This window comes from Oncorhynchus masou, chromosome 30, assembly GCF_036934945.1.
Source record: "Oncorhynchus masou masou isolate Uvic2021 chromosome 30, UVic_Omas_1.1, whole genome shotgun sequence".
NCBI lineage: Eukaryota > Metazoa > Chordata > Actinopteri > Salmoniformes > Salmonidae > Oncorhynchus > Oncorhynchus masou.
In genome coordinates this window covers 40,519,705-40,542,533 of record NC_088241.1, presented here as the reverse complement: position 1 = coordinate 40,542,533, position 22,829 = coordinate 40,519,705, and the positions used below count along the sequence as shown (strand labels likewise).

Below are 22,829 nucleotides of genomic sequence, written 5' to 3'. Positions count from 1 at the left end.
TGGTCTGCCATATAGCACACTTCCGTCTATTTGAGCTGATCAGTAAGTCTAGGTAATGCTGTCTAACGTAGCTTTTTATCAAATGTATTGTGTAGTAAAACTGCATAAACCTAATGTCAAGTTAAAGTTAGCTAGCTAATGTTAGCTGGCTGGCTCGTTGGCTAACGTTACGTGTGTGCTCTCCACTTTCTGGAGGACAGAGTTTTGAAGTCAGTAGAATTTGAGTATGTTAACTAAGGAGATGGAGAAAACACCTGTCTCCGGATTACATTTTCAAACTAAGGGCAACCATGGCATCTGACAGGAGACGCCTCCATCCATAATATGTATGGGTAAGATAATCTAGCTACTTACATTTGCAGATATTGCAAGTTTATCATTTTGACATAGTCTTTTCATTTCAAGTTAAAGTGTACTGCTAGCTAACGTTAGCTGGCTGGCTCGCTAGCTAACGGTACATGTATGTTCTGGTGATTCGTATCTCAGAGCCACTAGTTATAGCCTAATGTTAGCTAGCTTGAACCTGGTTGGTTAGCTACCAGCAGATGCATGCGGGGTAGTAATGTCATGAGTTGGGATTATGGTTCATTTAATACCTGTTAAATACGGACGGTGTCAGTAAACGTTGGCAAAAAAGCGTAATTCAATTGTTGCCAGCAGCACAGTTACAGTCACCAATGCTCTGGATAACATGAAAACAGCCTAAGCAGATCTGCTGGGGCGAGTAAAATGGTCAGTGTTATCTCATTATGCCTGGAAGTAGCTCGCAAGCTAGCCAATGTTAGCCAGTTAGCTTGGGTTCTGACCTGCCATTGTTAAGTCTGAACGCTCCAAGAGAAAAGTGCTCTGAATTTATGAGCGGACAATCTGACAGCGCAGTTGCAGTCACCAACGCTCTGGATTTTATTTATCCATTATTGCAGCAACAACCTGGGGAATAGTTACAGGGGATGAATGAGCCAATTGTACACTGGCGATTATTAGGTGACCGTGATGGTTTGATGGCAGTGTCCTCAATCACAGGCCTGGGGCATTGGGATATTTTTTAGACCAGATGAAAGAGTGCCTCCTACTGGCCCTCCAACACCACTTCCAGCAGCATCTGTTGTCCCATCCAGGGACTGACCAGGACCAACCCTGCATAGCTTCAGAAGCAAGCCAGCATTGGTATGCAGGGTGGTATGCTGCTGGGTAACATAACAGCCTAACAAGCTCTCTTAGGGCGAGTAATGTTCAGTGAGCTGTTCTCTCATTTGTGTCTGGAAGTAGCTAGCAAGCTCGCAGCTTGACTGCTGTTGTTAGTACAGAACTCTCGGCTCAACCCTTAAAGAGATGCTGAAGGTTACAAGTTCATCAACTATTAAAGCAAAATTACTTTCCCGTTGTTCCTCAACTGTAGTGTGTTATATACCATTTTGTAGCTCTGAGTCTCTAATTTTATCCAATGTAAAAACATAATTTCAAGGATGCGGTGTCTGTAGCCTGCAGAAAGACAGAGTAGATGCCAGGGCCCCCCTTAAACCCCATTCCAGTGTCCTTCCCCCTGGACGTGATTCCCCTAGACTTCCCTTCCCTCAGTATGCCCCGAGTTACTTATGAAAATTGGTCATAATTGACATGTTTACCTGATATACATGGGCTGTCCCTACTCGTGATCAGACAGCAAAAACCAAAGTCGGAGCAGTATGTTCCCATGTAGTCGAGACATTTTTGTTGCCCCTCCCATTTCCACTCTGATATGAGCACATATTTTTGTCAGCTTTGATGCCAGCCATCCTGAAGCCTCAAGTCTGTGAAATGTAGGACATGTCTAAGAGTAGTACAACCAAATATAATCCAGCAGGGAATGACAGGGTAGAGCGAATAAACAAAACATTGTTGCACACTTTGGAGGCAGAGAAGCAGAGTAGGTGGCCAGAGCACATCCCAAGCTATTGCAAGTCCCAGGGTATTCATGTTTGGTTGCCACTTAAGACTCACAGTAGCTGTTGGGTTAGGTGTAGATCCCCCTCAGCCTAAAGCACAACCCCAATGGGTGGGTTAGGGACTGTCACCAAAGGCTGACCTTTTGATTGTGACTTAGTCAAAAAGAAAATGGGGGACCCAGTTGAGCAACACAATAAGTACTATGACTGCAAAACACAAGCTTTATCTCTACTTCCAAGTGAGTGGGTGTGGGTGCGAGACTGGAAGAGAAAGGGACAGGGTGAGCACCTGAACAGGAACCTACACCCATAGTTGAGGCAGAGGCTGGAGTAGACCGCAATTCTATGTTTTTTTATGTTGTCCCTGCTGCTGAGCCCCATAGACCAGATGAAGCAGATGTTATAACCCGGCACCTGCTCGGGCTAACCTTGGACAACCACCAGCTCACTATAGAGAACAAGACATGGAATGTGCCAGGGACCGGCTACATTAAAGTTTTTGGGGGGATGTCATGCTGCTGTGAACAATAAACTTTGATTTACTGTGGAATTGGAAAGACTCACATTGTTGCAGACTGATTATCCTACACTGAAACATTGATGAATCCATGACATTGTATTTGTATGTTTATTTTAGTTTTCTTTCAAATTACTCACTCCCGCCGTGAACAGTGAACTTCCTAATGAGAATCCCATCGGACAATTGGGTCTGATAAGTGGCTCTTTGATGTGGACCAATTGGGTTGGGACAGGGGTTGTCCATCCTGGTTGTGACCGTATATATGCGTATGTGGAACGACTGGAGTGGAAAGCTTTGGATATCACTCGGAGCCGACGCCAGATTGACCAAGCCAGCCATCCTGAAGCCTGAAGTGTAGCAGCACTTGTGTATGAAGGCAAACTACACACTTTCTGGTCCGATCGGTTGGAGCCAGCTACCCAGGAAAATTGTAAGTAGACTTTGTCAATTCTATGTAGTGGAAGATGAACCGATTATAGTGCCGGCTATGGGTCCTTGCAGGATTGGCTGCTGGGCTCGGTTGGTAAGCTATAGTGTGGTGATTTAGTGTTATTTGCACATTGCACCGTTTTTACTTGAATATTACATAGATGCCCTTGTTTTTTAACTTTTTTTTCTTGATTTTATACATTTAAAACTTTTGCCAACTTTGCACACTCGTGCCAGGGTGCACATATCTGTGGGACAAGGCGCTGGCCAGTTTACTCTGTGTTTTAGAGTACGCAATCGCTACTGGGCTGCCGATGTCTTGTTGTCTTATCCTAATTTATCTGAGTTCCTTGGGCTTATAACCACACCTAGTTGGCGTAGTTCGGCCACATTACATTTAGACCTCGGCTGCCTGACACATGCATAGACATTTTTTGCAAAAGAAGGTAAAGAAAAGGGATTATAATCTTACTTATTTCAGTTGCAACAACAGAGATGTTATGCCATTTGGACATCTCCCTGTCGAGGGCTTTCAGTGTTGTAATGGTGCCATTTACAGAATCAATGTTGAATAGTCTCTCCAGATCTGTATGACGGTCAATGGAGTATCTGCAGAGAAATACAAAAACATCATTTTGATTGTGTAAAAATATCAATATTTTTTTATATACGCATAATTTACACATTAATCAAATTAAAGAATCTGGACATTATTTATTTCCCCATACAGTACGCTATTTGCAAAAGGCTGTCCCTGTTTCTTGTGATCCATTACATTAGAGAATAATAACACACGACTCTATGAGAAAATACATTACAAATCACACATTTTTGGTCCCCACAGTACATATCATTCCTCTCCTTCTGTTTGTTTTGTCAAGACATTATGAATCCTTATATACTGCTGTCTCATTTATCACTGTCAACTTACGTATTCCACTGACATTTCATAATTTGCAACACAATCCTTCCATGCTGCACAAGCAGAGACTGGGTTGTCTCCATGAGGGAGACAGACAGACAGATACACAGACAGAAAAATGCACAAACAGACAGGCACGATATGTGTGGAATGGTAGAACAGAGCAGTGTGAATTGATAGAGCAAATGAGGCTCTTTCAGTTTGACTTTGTGCCGCTACCGCACTGGGCTAGTTTACATAATTATGTGGATATAAACAGTGTCTGTATTCTCTTCACAGTGCCACAAACTTCCGCTGGGAAATCACCAGGAGGGACCCATGAATAATTTGCTTTTCTTCCAACCTCCCTTCCTCTCTCCCTCACTCCACACTGACACTTGGATACACGGATGGATTAGATTTAGCCAAGCGAACCATATTTCCACCCCCCCAAAATAACGTATTAGAGGAAACTTTGAATTGTTGTTATAGACTTGATACCACACCAATAATCATTTGTTTCTCTTGCTGTGTTTATTCTTACACCATATCCATCCATTAGGTCATAAAACAATCAAATGACCTCAAACGGCTTTATTCGGCAGCAGAACATCAAATCTACTGAAGAGCCCTTTTCCCAACAATGCAAAGTAAAAAAGTACAAAGAGTAAAAAATAAAAATAGTAACACAATAGATAACAATAACAAGGCTATATACAAGGAGTACCGGTACAGAATCGTTGTTCATGGACACGAGTTAATATGTTCATGTAGGTGGGGGGAAAATAACTAGGCAATTACGATAGATAATACATAGAGTAGCAGCAGTGTATGTGAAGTGTGTGTGTGCGCGTGTCTGTGGGGAATCATTTTTATGTGTGTGTGTGTATTTAAAAAAAAAAATCGCCTTTATTTATCCGGGTAAGCTAGTTGAGAACAAGTTCTCATTTGCAACTGCGACCTGGCCAAGATAAAGCATAGCAGTTCGACACATACAACAACACAGAGTTACACATGGTATGAACAAAAGATACAGTCAATAATACAGTAGAAAAAAAGTCTATATACAGTGAGTGCAAATTAGGTCAAATAAGGGAGTTAAGGCAATAAATAGGCCATGGTGGTGAAGTAATTACAATATGGCAATTAAACACTGGAATGGTAGATGTGAAAAAGATGGATGTGCAAGTAGAGATACTGTGGTGCAAAAGGAGCAAAATAAATAAATACAGTATGGGGATGAGGTAGATAGATGGGCTGTATACAGATGGGCTCTGAACAGGTGCAGTGATCTGTGAGCTGCTCTGAAAGCTGGTTCTTAAAGCTAGTGAGGGAGGTGGGAATCTCCAGCTTCAGTGATTTTTGCAGTTCATTCCAGTCAGTGGCAGCAGAGAACTGGAAGGAAAGGCGACCAAAGGAGGAATTGGCTTTGGGGGTGACCAGTGAGATATACCTGCTGGAGCGTGTGCTACGAGTGGGTGCTGGTATGGTGATCAGAAAGCTGATATAGGGTGGGTATATCCTCAGAATTTTAGTATATGTGAATGTTTGGGTAGAATCCAGTGAGTGCATAGTCAGTGCAAGAGAGTGAATGCAAAAAAGGATGAAATCAAATTTTATTTGTCACATATGCCAAATACAATAGGTTTAGACCTTACTGTGAAATGCTTATTTACAAACCCTTAACCAACAATGCAGTTCAAGAAATAGAGTTAGGTAAATATTTACTAAATAAACTAAAGTAAAAAGCGAAATAAAAAGTAAAAATAACGAGGTTATATAGAGGACGTACCGGTACAGAGTCAATGTGTGAGGTTACAGGTTAGTCAATGTAATTTCTACAAGTAGGTAAGGGTTAAGTGACTATGCATAGATAATGTCAATGTAAATAGTACGGTTGACCATTTGATTTTTTGTTCAGCAGTCTTATGGCTTGTGGGTAGAAGCTGTTAAGGAGCCTTTTGGACCTACACTTGGTGCTCCAGTACCACTTGTCGTGCGGCAGCAGAGAGAACAGTCTATGACTTGTGAAATTGGAGTCTTTGACAATTTTTTGGGCCTTCCTATGACACCGGCTAGTATGTATGTCCTGGATGGCAGGAAGCTTGCCCTCAATGATGTACTGGGCCATTCGCAATACCCTCTGTAGCGCCTTACGGTCAGGTGCCGAGCAGTTACCATACCAGGTGGTGATGCAATGGGCCAGGATGCTCTCAATGGTGCAGTTGTAGAACCTTTTGAGGATCTGGGGACACATGCCAAATCTTTTCAGTCTCTTGCGGGGGAAACGGTGTTGTCGTGCTCTCTTCACAAGTGTCTTGGTGGGTTTGGACCATGATAGTTTGATGGTGATGTGGACACCAAGGAACTTGAAATTCTCGACCCACTCCACTGCACCCTGTCGATGTTAATGGGGACATGTTCAGCCCTCCTTTTCCTGTAGTCCACGATCAGCTCCTTTGTCTTGCTCACATTAAGGGAGAGGTTGTTGTCCTGGCACCACACTGCAATGTGGGTGAACAGGGAGAACAGGAGGGGAATAAGCATGCACCAGTGAAGGGCCCCAGTGTTGATGATCAGCGTGGCAGATGTGTTGTTGCCTATCCTTACCACCTGGGGTGGCCCGTCAGGAAGTCCAGGATCCAGTTGCAGAGGGAGGTGTTTAGTCCCAGGGTCCTTAGCTTAGTGATAAGCTTTGTGGGCACTATGGTGTTAAATGCTGAGCTGTAGTCAATGAATAGGATTCTCAAATACAGTTGAAGTCGGACGTTTACATACACTTAGGTTGGAGTCATTACATTTTTTTCCAAAAACTCCAAACATTTCTTTTTAACAAACTGTAGTTTGGATAAGTCAGTTAGGACATCTACTTTGCATGACCCACGTAATGTTTCCAACAATTGTTTACAGACAGATTATTTCACTTATAATTCACTGTATCACAATTCCAGTGTGTCAGAAGTTTACATACACTAAGTTGACTGTGCCTTTAAACAGCTTGGAAAATTCCAGAAAATGATGTCATGGCTTTAGAAGCTTCTGATAGGCTAGTTGGCATACTTTGAGTCAATTGGAGATGTACGTGTCAATGTATTTCAAGGTCTACCTTCAAACTCAGTGCCTCTTTGCTTGACATCATGGGAAAATCAAAATGAATCAGCCAAGACCTCAGAAAAATAATAGTAGACCTCCACAAGTCTGGTTCATACTTGGGAGCAATTTCCAAATGCCTGAAGGTACCATGTTCATCTGTACAAACAATAATATGCAAGTATGAACACCATGGAACCACGCAGCCGTCATACCACACAGGAAGGAGACCAATTCTGTCTCCTAGAGATGAATTACTTTGGTGAGAAAAGTGCAAATCAATTCCAGAACAACGGCAAAGGATGCTGGAGGAAAAAGGTACAAAAGTATCTGTATCCACAGTAAAACGAGAGTCCTATACTGACATAACCTGCAAGGCCACTCAGCAAGGAATAAGCCACTGCTCCAAAACCGCCATAAAAAAGCCAGACAACGGCTTGCAACTGCAGATGGGGACAAAGATCATAGTTTTTGGAGAAATGTCCTCTGGTCGGATGAAACAAAAATATAACTGTTTGGCCATTATAAAAATAGTTATGTTTGGAGGAAAAAGGGGGAGGCTTGCAAGCCAAAGAACACCATCCCAACTGTGAAGCACGTGGGTGGCAGCATCATATTGTGGGGGTGCTTTGCGGCAGGAAGCACTGGTGCACTTCACAAAATAGATGGCTCATGAGGTAGGAAAATTATGTGGATATATTGAAGCAACATCTCAAGACATCAGTTAAAGCTTGGTCACAAATGGGTCTTCCAAATGGACAATGATCACAAGCATACTTCCAAAGTTGTGGGAAAATGGCTTAAGGACAACAAAGTCAAGGTATTGGAGTTGCCATCACAAAGCCCTGACCTCAATCATATAGAAAATGTGTGGGTAGAACTGTAAAAGCGTGTGCGAGCAAGGAGGCCTACAAACCTGACTCAGTTCACCCAACTTATTGTGGGAAGCTTGTGGAATATAATGTTTGACCCAAGTTAAACAATTTAAATGCAATGCTATCAAATACTAATTGAGTTTATGTAAACTTCTGACCCAATGGGAATGTGATGAAAGAAACAAAAGCTGAAATTAATCACTCTACTATTATTCTGACATTTCACATTCTTAAAATTAAGTGGTGATCCTAACTGACCTAAAACAGGTATCAAGTATTAATTTTGAAAAACTGAGTTTAAATGTATTTGGCTAAGGTGTATGTAAATTTAATCCTCTGAATGAACAGCATATATAAAAAAAAATGCTGATACAGATTAGTTCAGTATAATATGTGTAACCGAGTTGGATTAGTAGCATCGCTCCTCTGCATGACATTCCTCCACATGTACCATTGAATTGTTAGCTTTATACTGTTAAGCAAGCAGCATGACCCTCATCACAAAATCACTTACTTGACTGGGTTGTTGTCAGCATCGAGGTCCTTGGCTGACACCACACCAACAAAGCTACCAGCGGCTGTATCCTCATGCACCTCGATGATGTAAGGGTTCCTGCTGAACACTGGCGGCTCGTCCACATCCTCTATTGTCACCCGCACCATGGCGTCATCTTTGAATGGAGGGTTGGGACTGTACATGAACCTGGGATCCAGATAGGTGTTGGTCACCTCCACTTTAAATGAGAATGTCTTTTTTCTCTCATAATCCAGTTGCTATGAAGAACATGAAACAGATGAAACAATAATTATTCAATAGAATGAATATACTATCCTAACTGTAAGTCCTTTCATAACTGTAGGTTTATACTTTAATTGATTAACTTGGTGGATTCTTGGTTGAAGTAAAAATGAGTGAATGAGTAAAATATAGTGGAGTTTCCCCACCTACAGTGGCTTGCAAAAGTATTCACCCCCTTTGGCATTTTTCCCATTTAGATTTTGGGGGGGATTTGTATCATTTGATGTACACAACATCCCTTCCACTTTGAAGATGAAAACGATATTTTATTGTGAAAAAAAACAAGAAATAAGACAAAAAAAATGTCAACTTGAGCGTGCATAACTATTCACCCTCAAAGTCAATGCTTTGTAGAGCCACATTTTGCAGCAATTACAGCTGCAAGTTTCTTGGGGTACGTCTCTATAAACTTGGCACATCTAGCCACTGGGATCTTTGCCCATTCTTCAAGGCAAAACTGCTCCAGCTCCTTCAAGTTGGATAGGTCCGCTGATGTACAGCAGTCTTTTAAGTCATACCACAGATTCTTAATTTGAATGAGGTCTGGGCTTTGACTAGGCCATTCCAAGACATTTAAATGTTTCCCTTAAAATGTCTTATGGCTGAGATCCCGCTAACGGGATCGATATGACAACAGCCAGTGAAAGTGCAGGGCGCCAAATTCAGACAACAGAAATCTCATAATTAAAATTCCTCAAACATACAAGTATTTCAAACCATTTTAAAGATACACTTCTTGTTAATCCCACCACAGTGTCCGATTTCAAACAGGCTTTACAGTGAAAGCACCACAAACGATTATGTTAGGTCAGAGCCAAGTCACAGAAAAACACAGCCATTTTTCCAGCCAGAGTGGAGTCACAAAAATGAGAAATAGTCATAGAATGAATCACTAACCTTTGATGATCTTAATCAGATGACACTCATAGGACTATGTTTTGTTCAATAAAGATCATATTTATATAAAAAAATATCAGTATAAGTTGGCGCATTATGTTCAGTAGTTCCAAACACATCCAATAATTTTGCAGAGAGCCACATCAATTTACAGAAATTACTCATCATAAATGTTAATGAAAATACAAGTGTTATACACGGAACTTTAGATACACTTCTCCTTAATGTTACCGCTGTGTCATATTTAAAAAAAACTTTACGTAAAGAGCATACATTCAGTACGGTGGTCAGAGACCAAAACAACCCAAGCAGATATCCACCATGTTGGAGTCAACAGAAGTCAGAAATAACATAAATATTCACTTACCTTTGATCTTCATCAAAATGCACTCCCAGTAATTCCAGTTCCACAATAAATGTTTGTTTTGTTCGATAATGTCCATTTATGTCCAAATTTCTCCTTTTGTTAGCGCGTTCAGTTCACATATCAAAATTCATGAAGTGCGTTCACTAGGAACAGACGAAAAGTCAAAGTTCCGTTACAGTTCGTAGAAACATGTCAAACAAAGTATAGAATCAATCTTTAGGATGTTTTTAACATAAATCTTCAATAATGTTCCACCCGGAGAATTCCTTTGTCTTTAGAAATGCAATGGAACAGAGCTCGCTCTCAAGTGAACGAGCGTCACCAGCTCGTGGCTCTCTGGCAGACCTCTGACTCATTCCCCTCTCATTCCCCCCTCCTTCACAGTAGAAGCATCAACCAAGGTTCTGAAGACTGTTGACATCTGGTGGAAGCCTTTGGAAGTGCAACATGACCAATATCCCACTGTATCTTCAATAGGGAATGAGTATAAAAACGACCAACCTCAGATTTCCAACTTCCTGGTTAGATTTTTTTCTCATTTTTTTGCCTGCCATATGGGATATGTTATACTTACAGAAAACATTCAAACAGTTTTAGAAACTTCAGAGTGTTTTCTATCCAAATATACCAATGATATGTATATATTAGCTTCTGGGACCAGTAGCAGGGCACCTCTGGGACCAGTATACTCTGGGCACCTCTGGGCACCTTATTCATCCAAGATACTCAATACTGACCCCAGCCATAAGAAGTTAAACCACTTGAGTGTTGCTTTAGCAGTATGCTTATGGTCATTGTCCTGCTGGAAGGTGAACCGCCGCCCCAGTCTCAAATTTTTGTAAGACTGAAACAGGTTTCCCTCAAGAATTCCCTGTATTTAGTTCCATCCATCATTCCTTCAATTATGACCAGTTTCCCAGTTCCTGCCGATGAAAAACATCCCCAAAGCATGATGCTGCCACCACCATGCTTCACTGTGGGGATAGTGTTCTCGGGGTGATGAAAGGTGTTGGGTTTGCGCCAGACATAGCGTTTTCCTTGATGGCCATTTTTGTCTTATCTGACCAGAGTACATTCTTCCATATGTTTGGGGAGTCTCCCACATGCCTTTTGGCAAACACCAAACATGTTTCCTTGTGTTTTTTTCTTAAACAATGGCTTTTCCTGGCCACTCTACCGTAAAGCCCAGCTCTGTGGAGTGTATGGCTTAAAGTGTTCCTTTGGACACCAATCTCCGCTGTGTAGCTTTGCATCTCCTTCAGGGTTATCTTTGGTTTCTTTGTTGCGTCTCTGATTAATGCCCTCCTTGCTTGGTCCGTCAGTTTTGGTGGGCGGCTCTCTCTTGCCAAGTTTGTTGTGGAGCCATATTCTTAAAAAAATAATAATGGATTTAATGGCGCTCTGTGGGATGTTCAGAGTTTCTGATATGTTTTATAACCCAACCCTGATCTGTATTTCTCCACAACTTTGTCCCTGACCTGTTTGGAGAGCTCCTTGGTCTTCATGGTTCCGCTTGCTTGGTGGTACCCCTTGCTTAGTGGTGTTGCAGACTCTGGGGCCTTTCAGAACAGGTGTATATACACTGAGATCCTGTGACAGATCATGTGACACTTATATTGCACACAGTTGGACTTTTTTAAAACTAATTATGTGACTTCTGAAGGTAATATGTTGCACCAGATCTTATTTGGGGGATTCATAGCAAAGGGGATTAATACACATGCACGCGCCAGTTTTGTTTCATTTTTTGAAAAGTAATTTTTAACATTTCACTTCACCAATTTGGACTATTTTCTGTATGTCCATTACATGAAATCCAAATAACAATCCATTTCAATCACAGGTTGTAATGCCACAATTAGGAAAAACGCCAAGGGGGATTTATATTTTGCAAGGCACTGTATCTTTTTACACTATTCAGGTTTATATTGTTCATTCTCAATGCCTACAATCGTAGAAAATGTGGTATTTTTTTAACACATCCTTGTGTCTAGTTAGGGATGACATGTTGTGTTAAGTTAACGCCACATGATGTGTTTACATGTTTCAAAATACTTTACTGCAATTAATGTGTAAAAACTGAAAACCATACAACACACCCTTGATGTGTTAGATTATCGACCAATCACATTGCAGATATGAAGATAAATTACATTTCTCTTTCTAGAATTATCCAATCAGTTACATTTTTTGTGCACCCATTACTGAAATGGTTGTTTAGGTTTAGGTAGTCTCCCCATAATGTTTCTAACCCTGGCTTTCATGCTGTTGCACCCCCTAAAATAAATAATAATACAAAAAAATACAATTAAAAGTTACTCACAAAAGAAGTGCACTGGATCTTTGCAACTCCTGTTTTAATGGTCCAATATAGAGTACCACAGTACGAGTCATAATACCCATAAAACAAGGAAATGGTTCCAATCGTTTTTCCACCATTCATTTTTCCCATAGGGGATTTTAGAAACACTTCAAATAAACGCTTTGTGTCGTGTAGGCTAACCAAGGTGGGACGTGTTGATAACCGTGTAAATATCTCTAGGACAAGGTGACTTTTATCTGCCACCCTAGGCGAGACAAAATTATTGCTGTATCTTGTAAAACAAGAAAAGTCTCAGTATGCAAAATTACTTTACGATTTCTAAAATATGCATTTTGGTACACCAGAATAACGTTAATTTCCAATGAAACGCTGTGTTTCCCTTGCAGCATTGAGTTGTCGAGGCAGTTGCAGTGCGTTCGGTGTGGTGCATATGTTAGATTTATTGAAAGTTTGCGTCAAACTGAATGCATAGACGGCTTGACAGAAATGGTATCAGGACTGCTATCATTTTTCATCTGAGCCTGTGTATTCAGTCCGTACGCACCACTTAGGTTCTTCAATTTACATAATTCGCTGAGGCTCTGAAAAGCATGGCCCTGGCTAAGAAAGGAAAAGCTAAACCTGGATTTCAAAAGTCTCAGAGTCTTTATTCAAATCCCAAGGAGGAATAAGGGTCTCTTGACAGTGAAAATAATTAAGTACTTTCGTGAAGATGATGATAATAATAGAAGACGGGTTTAGTTCAGAGAGAGGATCACTCTGTCTGCACACAAAGTGGTATCTTGTGATTTGAAGCAGTGGGGTCATAGGCGATTAAAACATGAGAACGTTGCACTAAGTACTTTAGGGGCTACCTTTTTTACTCTGATAATGCCCTCCTGTGTATTTTGGTCAGTAATGATGGTGAATATGTCCTGTCCATCTCGGTCGACGATGCTATACTGCATCTCAGCATTCCGCCCCACATCCGCATCGTTAGCCTTGATCCGACCTATGGCAGCTCCTACTTCAGCTGACTCCAGAGTGCTCAGACGAAATGTATCTGGGGAGATGAGGAAAAACTATGATTTAAAAAAAGAACAGAATAAGCACTGCCATTTTTGTGCAATTGTCCTTGTGTGGGAATGTTTGGCAACGTTGTCATTAGTTGTGGGAATCCTTCAGAAAGGATTATTTCATACAGATGGTTCTCTTTGGGACTATGATGCCAGTCCTAACCATAGGCTACATACAGTGCATAGAACAACATCTGCTTTTTGAAAGGACATTAAAGGTTCAGTACAGTGGTAGGAAAAAGCTTATTGGTTATGTCTTAAAACCTTATCCGACATTGACTAGACAGAGAACATACGTTATTGTTGATAGGCCTACAAGCTAGAATAACCTTTGTTGACTTGGTTCAAACAGTTTTGCACAGTTATAAAGCACATATATGTACTGTACAGTACAGCATTGTGTGCGCCTAAATGAAAAACAGGTCAACAAGGAGAGCGGAATTGAGTCTTACGGTTGGCAAAGCGGGGTGGGCTGTCGTTCTCATCAGAGAGAGTGATGCTGACGGTGGTGGTCCCTGATAGTCCCCCCATCTGGCCAGCCATGTCTTTAGCCTGGATCACAACCTGGTAGTTCTCCTTCGTCTCCCTGTCCATGTTGGGCAGGGCTGTCCTGATAGTACCTGAGTAAGAAAATAGACTACTATCAGTATAAATAAGTACGACTGGTGTATGATTGGTCAGGTTTAACATGAGTTAAAAATAATTTACAAGGACAAGATCTACTTAATTTTGAATAAACAATAATCTGTATTGCCAGTAATAAGTATGAACACAACATATTACAAATCTTGTTGAGTTATCAAATGAAGGCATCAAAAGCTGAACACATATATGTATACAGCTGAAGTCGGAAGTTTACAAGAAATTTGTGGAGTGGTTGAAAAATATATTTTAATGACTCCAACCTAATTGTATGTTAACAAACTATAGTTTGGCAAGTCGGTTAGGACATCTACTTTGTGCATGACACATACTTTTTTATACAATTGTTTACAGACTGAATATTTCACTGTATCACAATTCCAGTAGGTCAGAAGTTTACATTTCACTAAGTTCACCGGGCTTTTAAACAGCTTGGAAAATTCCAGAAAACGATGTCATGGCTTTAGAAGATTCTGATAGGCTAATTGACATCATTTGAGTCAATTGGAGGTGTACCTGTGGATGTATTTCAAAGCCTACATTCAAACTCAGTGCCTCTTTGCTTGACAACATGGGAAAATCAAAAGAAATCAGCCAAGACCTCAGAAAAACAATTGTAGACCTCCACAAGTCTGGTTCATCCTTGGGAGCAATTTCCAAATGCCCGAAGGTACCACGTTCATCTGTACAAACAATAATATGCAAGTGTAAACACCAGGGGACCACGCAGCCGTCATACCACTCAGGAAGGAGACGGATTACGTCTCCTAGAGATGAATGTACTTTGGTGTGAAATGTGCAAATCAATCCCAGAACAACAGCAAAGGACCTTGTGACGATGCTGGAGGAAATAGGTACAAAAGTGTCTATATCCACAGTAAAACGAGTCCTATGTTGACATAACCTGAAAGGCTGCTCAGCAAGGAAGAAGCCACTGCTCCAAAACCTCCATAAAAAGCCAGACTATGGTTTGCAACTGTACATGCGGATAAATGTCCTCTGGTCTGATGAAACAAAAATAGAACTGTTTGGCCATAATGACCATCATTATGGTTGGAGAAAAAGAAGGAGGCTTTGAAGCCGAAGAATACCATCCCAACCATGAAGCACAGGGTGGCAGCATCATATTGTGGGGGTGCTTTGCGGCAGGAAGCACTGGTGCACTTCACAAAATAGATGGCATCATGAGGTAGGAAAATTATGTGGATATATTGAAGCAACATCTCAAGACATCAGTTAAAGCTTGGTCATAAATGGGTCTTCCAAATGGACAATGATACTAAGCATACTTAGTATCAACTCCAATTCCAAAGTTGTGGAAAAATGGCTGAAGGACAACAAAGTCAAGGTATTGGAGTTGCCATCACAAAGCCCTGGCCTCGATCTTATAGAAAATTTGTGGGCAGAACTGTGCGAACTGTGTGCGAGCAAGGAGGCCTACAAACCGGACTCAATTACACCAGCTCTGTCAGGAGGAATGGGACAAAATTCACCCAATTTATTGTGGGAAGCTTGTGGGAGGCTACCTGAAACGTTTGACCCAAGTTAAACAATGCTACCAAATACTCATTTAATGTATATAAACTTCTGACCCACTGGGAATGTCATGAAAGAAACTAAAGTTGAAATAAATCATTCTATCAACTATTATTCCGACATTTCACATTCTTAAAAAAAAGTGGTGATCCTAACTGACCTAAGTTATGGAATTTTTACTAGGATTAAATGTCTGGAATTTTGAAAAACTGAGTTTAAATGTTTTTGGCTAAGGTGTATGTAAACTTCATACTTCAGCTCTATTTACACCACACCAACAGTTCACGGCAGACATTAACCCACAAATAAATTATCATTGCTTGATTCAGACAAGAGAGGAAACCTTTGATTCACCTCAACTCACTTCTCATTCACAAAAAAACACCCCATACTGAGTGCTGCTGAGTCTTTTTTTGCAGAGAGATAATATGCACATAAGATACCTCATTTCAAGTGTTTGCATGCCAATTTTGCTTGTTGGGAATATTTTACCATTGTCTGAATCCACTGAGAAATAGGGTTGACCCTGTAGAATACTGTACACAAGCTTGGCACTGTTCCCGTATGTTTGATCGTCAGCATCTGTCGCGGTGACTTGTATAACTGACGTGCCTGTGGAGGAGAAGATAGAGATCATGCACATATCCATAATGGGGAACCCAACTCAAGTGGCTGTGCCCCTACACAGTCATGTGAAATCCATAGATTAAGGCCTAATTCATTTACTTCAATTGACAAATGTTCTTATATGAACTGTAATTTGAAATAGTTGCATGTTACTTTTACATTTTGTTCAGTGTTGTTAGCTAGGGTTTGAAGTAAGTGTATCTACCTGTCAGATAAACAAATTTACACACACACACACACACACACACGAGAAGTTGAGATTGCGTGCTACTGATTAAACACAGACAAGTCGAAAACTTTCTTGTGCTTGTGCAGCATCTCCCCTCTCCCCACACATGACTCAAGTTCAGTCAAAATAAACAACATTTCTGACAAAATAAAAATGTATTGAAAGCATTGTTTACTAATGGGGAATGCAGTCAGAGGCTATACAGGTGGTTCAGATAACAGTCCCCCAGTTCTCTCTTTGCTGAAGTCATATGTGCACGTTTCAATGCCCAACAGGTCATAGATCTGATTTTTTTCAGATGTCCAGGTAGAACAAGAGAACAATGATTTAGAAGAGGAAGAAGAAGAAGATGGGGAATAATTACAACCCAGAGCATGATGCATCATCTTCAGATGAAGAAGAAATCCCCCATGCTGAATGACAGACATTTTTGCCAAAGAACAGCAAAACATCATGGTCCTTGTCACCATATGACAACCAGGGCAGGATGGCATCACACGATGTCATAAGGGTGACCCCAGGGCCCACAAGACATGGGCTGCCATACTCATGACATTGTAATGGCATTCCTCCTCTTCTGAGGAGTAGCAGCGAGAAGGATCGTAGGACCAATGCTCAGCGTTGCAAGTGTCCATAACGTGTGACAATTTCTTCACCTCTCATGAACTCAGCCAGCAGCTCCTGAAGAGGAAGATCAACATGGTTGGCACAGTTAGAAAGAACAAGCCTAAGCTCCCCCTGCAATCCTCACAACAAGGGGGAGAGAGGCCTTCCCATCAAAGTTTGCCTTCACCCCCATCACCAATCTAGTTTATTACCTCCCAAAGAGGAACAATAATGTCGTCCTCTTGAGCACACTGCACAAAACGGCTGAGATCAGTGATCATGAGGACAGGAAGCCAGCCATCATCCTGGACTACAACCACAACAAAAGAGGCATGGACAACCTGGACAAGGTGATTGGAACTTACAGCTGCAGGAAGATGACTGCCCGCTGGCCCCTGGTCATCTTCCATAACATCATTGATGTGTCCTCATACAATGCCTTTGTGATATGGAACAAGATCAACCCTACCTGGATGCCAGATAAGCGTAACAAGAGGAGGGTGTTCCTGGAGCAGCTGAGAAATGCACCTGTAACTCCACACATTCAAAGGATGGAGCGCCTCCCCCATACAGCAGCCTTTGCAGGGCTTGTGAAAGCTGTTCAGGGGGCTGAATATTGTCCTAATCCACCTGAGGCTGCAGCTGGGGCAGGCAAGAAGAGATGACAATTCTGCCCCCCAAATAAGTACTGTAAAACAAATACTATGTGCTGCACGTGTGCAAAATGCATCTGCAAAGTCCATGCAGTTACACTTGCATACTGTCCTGTATGTGCTAATTACAGTCGATTGATTTATGTTCTTCACATTTTTGATTTGCATCTATTATCTTATTTTCTTCTTATTTAGTGTTATTTTTTATACATCTTGTGGGTGGGGGCAATGGTTAAAAAAATGGGAGAAGACTAGTATTTTGTAGTTGAATTCCTTATTGTACAGTGTATAAGAATATATCACTATTTTGACCAAAAAAGTTAAGACTGTTATTGTTTTCCTTCAATAAAATGCATTCAATACGGAGACTTGATTACACACAGGTGGACTGTATTTATCATCATTAGTCATTTAGGTCAACATTGGATCATTCAGAAATCCTCACTGAACTTCTGGAGAGAGTTTGCTGCACTGAAAGTAAAGGGGCTGAATAATTTTGCACGCCCAATTTTTCAGTTTTTGATTTGTTAAAAAAGTTTGAAATATCCAATAAATGTCGTTCCACTTCATGATTGTGTCCCACTTGTTGTTGATTCTTCACAAAAAAATACAATTTTATATCTTTATGTTTGAAGCCTGAAATGTGGCAAAAGGTCGCAAAGTTCAAGGGGGCCGAATACTTTCGCAAGGCACTGTATATATGTTTACACCTATGCAGTACCTTCAGAAATAATAATAAACCTCTGGAGAGACTGGGTCAGTAACTAATACTCTTAGTAAAAGTATTTATCTTCAACTTGCAATCTTTGGATTCTATTCGATTAGATACAATTTTAATCTATGTTAAACATCAGAGCATAGTTGAAATATATGTGTTCCGTAGAAATCAGAAGAGGGTGGCCAGCAGAGATGGCTGGGATGGTCTGAGGGAAGCTCAGGGTTGGGATGTGGAATTGGAGACAAGTGAGAGTGGTGTTGCTGGGCGGGGGATAGAATGACGGTCAAAGATAAAAGTAAAATAATTAAGTCAAAATAAAAAGTATGTTTGAATGACACTGAGGGGCAGTGTTACAGCTAATGCCTGTTTTCCTGAGGCTAATGCCACACAGCTGTTTGTACACATGCGTATACACACACTCTCATTCAAATGCACACACGTGCACATACATGGACACAAACACACATGTAAATAGTACCATACATGGACTCAAACATATTCAGTCGGCCTTGCTGTTAGGATTTTTGTTGTCCTTGATGTCTTTTTTTGTTGCATTGCTGTTTTCTGTTTTCCTTCGTCTGTTTTTTTTTAAAATCTTTTGTTAATTTTTTGGGTTGTTGGTGCATGGGTGGGATAGTGGTGAAACTTACGCACTCCAAAAACTGTGCCTAGAGTTTCTCATTCTATCACCGCATAATTCATTTTTGCTTTTGTTCAATGTCCTCGATGCGAAAATGATAGGCTCTTTTTCACCGGAAGGCATGGGACACGACTTCTCCCACACCATAGGGACCAGCATCCCAAGCTATTTGGATGGGCAATGACGGGTCAAAGTTTTGTCAGTGCAGATTTACAAAGTGTTTTCTTGGTTTTCATGAGCACTTCCTCGCATTGTTTTGTCCATTTCCATGTTCTGTCCTGACAAAGCAACGGATACAGCAGCTTCAGCTTCGCTGAAAAGCTTGGGAGAAAGTGTCCATAGTTGTTCAGTAACCCCAGGAAGAATGTAGTTGGCCCACGTTCTGAGGAGCTGGGGCGTCCAAGATAGCCTTGACCTTGGACAAAGCCTTGTGAAAGCCTGTAGTGTCGATGACTTGTCCAAGGTATTTAACCCTGGATTGGAAGAATGCACATTTCTCCTTACAAACTCACAGTCCATAGTCCTTCAATCTCTGTAGTGTTGCATCCAAGTTCTAGAGATGATCCTTTTTGTTCCTTTCCAGTAACAAGGATGCCATCCAGGTAGCATTGGTCTTCTGGCAATCCACTCAGGGTCTGTTCCATCTCCTTTTGGAACAGCGCTAGTGCTATTGTGATTCCGAACGGTAGACGACAATACCTGAAGAGCCCATTTTGCGTCAGAACAGTCAGTGGCTCTTTTGACATTTCTTCCACATGCATCCGCAACTAGGCTTGGTAGTGGTTTATTTTGCTTTTGACTGTCGGCTAAATTGATGTATGGTAGCAGATATTGTTCAGCGGACAACACAGGGTTAACTGTGACTTTCAAAAGTCTCCACATATCCTGATTCCACCATCCTTGTTAAGGACTGGTATGATGGGTGTCGCCCGTTCACTCACACTGACTGGCTCCAGGACCCTGTTTTTGACTAGAGCAGGGAATGTCAACTAGATTCAGCTGTGGGAAGAAAAACATTTATTGAGTGGATGGTCAGGGGGCTAGAACATTATAAGACATTTGTCGACGTCAAATTGACCGCACGAAGCTCAAACAGATAAAGTATTTGACTAAAACACAATGATTTCAAAACTTGACAAATTTGTATACAAAAGTGTCTCTCTTATGTGTGGGAATACTGGGTAACAGAATAGCATCATTAAAATCACATGGGGGTGATTTCCTGGTGTCTTTTTATGGCCAACTATATTTAAAAAAAATGTGCGGTGTATATCAATTTTTTTTCCTCAGAAAGTTTGGGGGGGCCAAACAAAACCCTGCCTGCTGGCCGCCAGTTGGGGAACCCTGGACAAGAGCGTCCAAGTCAGCCTCAAATTTTGGTCTGATAGCATAAGGTACCGGTCGTGTTTTCAGAAACTTTGGTTTGTTTTCTGGCTTAATGCTGAATTTCACTATAATATACAGTATTTCATGAAACCCAGCTCTCCATTAAATACTTCTCCATGTTTTTTAAGATAGGCCTGTGTCTCCATGTGTCATTGTATGCACTGATGGCCAGTCCAGCATGATTTTCTCTAACCACAAACATCCCAGTAGTGATGGACAGTTTCCTTTCACAATATAGACTGGAATTTTTTCAGTTTGTCCCTTTATCTGAACTGTGAACTCAGTGATGCCTCTAATGGCGACAGATTCACCCATGTAAGTCTTTAATATGATGTGTGCTGGCTGAAATGCAAGGTGTTCCAGTGTCTTTTTGTCAAACTGTGTCTGACAAAAGAGATACAGCTGCCCATGTCAATCTCTATATGCACCGGCTGCCCCTCTAGCAAGGGAGAGACATAGTAGCCATGCAGCCCCCCAGCAACAGTCAGTATATTTATTGTGACTTCTTCTTCTGATTGGTCACTTGCTCAACAGCCTAAACATGTCTATTTTTCCTGTGTTGGAATATCTCTTTCTTGTTTTCAGTTTTACACATTTTCTCTGAGCTCTTTTTGTTTCTGCAAGCTCGTTCGACAAGGCCCTTTTTTACCACAGACTCATCAATCTATGTTCTTACGCCAGCAAGTAGACGCCTGATATCATGCTTTGATAAAGTGGAAGCATGTGCCTTGATTTCCCTCTCCTGATTTTCAGTTGCAACTTGGTGCACATTTCCTGATGAATCCAACTGTTGAGCATCTTTTGGAGCTATTCCCATGGACACACTGACTGTAATAGCTTTTATAAAGGTCCGATTACTTTCAGTCAATAGTCTCTTGTGTAGCTTCATGCCTTAGCTCACATACTAGTCTGTCTCTAATGCTGTCATTTAGAACATCAAACTCACAGTGCACTGATTTAATTTAGTGCACTATTTAATGCAGCAGCAAACACGTGTCTCTGATTCTCCCTATTCCTGAGTCCTTCTGTGAAACCTTCAGCAATAACTAGTGATTTGGTGAAAATGGTCCTTCCAGTATTTCCACAATATCTCCACACGTTGTGTTACCTTGCCTGTAGCAGACTGTGGAGTAAATTACATTTCTTTGGCCCCATAATACTAAATAATTTAGGCACAATTTTGTCCTCATCAATGTAATATGCAAGAACAAAATATTCAAACTGTTCTGTATATGAGCTCCACCGCTCAATACTTTCATCAAATGTTTCCAACAATTCCAGCCACAATTTCATCAATGTTTTCAAACATTCCAGCAATTCCAGCCACAAATCCAGTCACTGTTAACCTCAACATCCTCTCTCTGGAATCAGTTAATGATTCCATCATTATGTGATCACGATAGAGGACGATTATTTGCCATATTGGCAAATAGGTTTTTTATTTAACTTGCAATTACAATTCTATTAATTTGTGGGCTCATAATTGGAAATGTATTCCAGTTTGCCCTTTTGCCTTTTTAAGGCTTTTTTTTGTATTTGTGCCTACCTACTGGTTCATCTATATTATCTTAATTAAGTTCAGTGCAATGAGGCAAAACCTTCACTAAAGATTCAACCTTCCACTATTACATATGGATATTATGGTGTCAATTACATGATTTGATTTCCAGTTCATTATCTTTGCCTTTGTTAACTAAGTTTAAAAAATAATTGTCATTCACATTTCTTCATGGAAATTCAGCACCACAAAAGGACCAGCTCAGACAATGCAGTTGTTTTTACTCACCGACATCTGACATCTCTGGGACACTGGCGAAATAGATGTCTTTTGAGAACTTTGGCTCATTGTCGTTGATGTCGTGGATCTTGATGTTAAATTCAGTATCAGCCTCCAGTGTCTTGTTGGTCCTCTTGTCCACCACCTTAGCGTGGAGTGTGTATATGGCCCTCTCCTCCCTGTCCAACCGCTTTGTGGCGTGAATGTCACCTGAGTTCTCATCTATTAGAAACAAGCTCCCCACCCCGTCTCCAGTTAGAATGTACTTCACGTTACCTTCCCCTCGGTCCATATTGGAATGCAGCTGTGGATAGAAAGAAGGAAAAACCATGTGAGAGATTTCTTTTGAGATGGAGAGAGCATTCAGCGTCAGTCAGGAAATTTGAAATGTACAAAAAATTAAAATGGCAAGTACAGTTGGCAGGTTTATGTAAATAACAGATTCAACACTAAATTCAACATCTTTTTACATCTGCCTTGGATTAGTCTCTCTGGACAGATATTCATATACAGCCAAGCTAGCTATAATAAAAATAATAATAATATATGCCATTTAGCAACTATCTTGAGATTTTGATTATTGCTCACTATATTGGCCTTGGATACATTCAATTCACAAACATTTGATTTCAGAGTTTATATACTCTTGGCTGACGATTACCATCCCTCACAATGTATTTACTTAATTTAAGAAATGGAAAAACAAGAATGCTAGCACAAGCATGTTAGCTCAGAGACTGAAAGGCAATCGTTCTTGTTTGGATCTTATTTGGTTCTTGTATGGACCATATATTGCAACATAAATGGGCCTCACGGGTGGCGCAGTGGTCTAAA

The 22,829-nt window shown here is 40.9% G+C and overlaps 1 protein-coding gene across 1 annotated transcript in view; it reads right to left on the bottom strand.

Moving 5' to 3' along the window:
• Nucleotides 1-22,829, bottom strand: part of LOC135522620 (cadherin-10-like) — a 55,618-nt gene that overhangs the window by 6,143 nt on the left and 26,646 nt on the right. The window contains exons 3-8 of the mRNA XM_064949056.1: nucleotides 22,005-22,299; nucleotides 15,852-15,971; nucleotides 13,634-13,801; nucleotides 12,981-13,168; nucleotides 8,255-8,514; nucleotides 3,347-3,483 (exon numbers count right to left, since the gene is read on the bottom strand). Coding sequence (XP_064805128.1) covers nucleotides 3,347-3,483; nucleotides 8,255-8,514; nucleotides 12,981-13,168; nucleotides 13,634-13,801; nucleotides 15,852-15,971; nucleotides 22,005-22,299 — 1,168 coding nt within the window. The remainder of the gene's footprint in view (nucleotides 1-3,346; nucleotides 3,484-8,254; nucleotides 8,515-12,980; nucleotides 13,169-13,633; nucleotides 13,802-15,851; nucleotides 15,972-22,004; nucleotides 22,300-22,829) is intronic.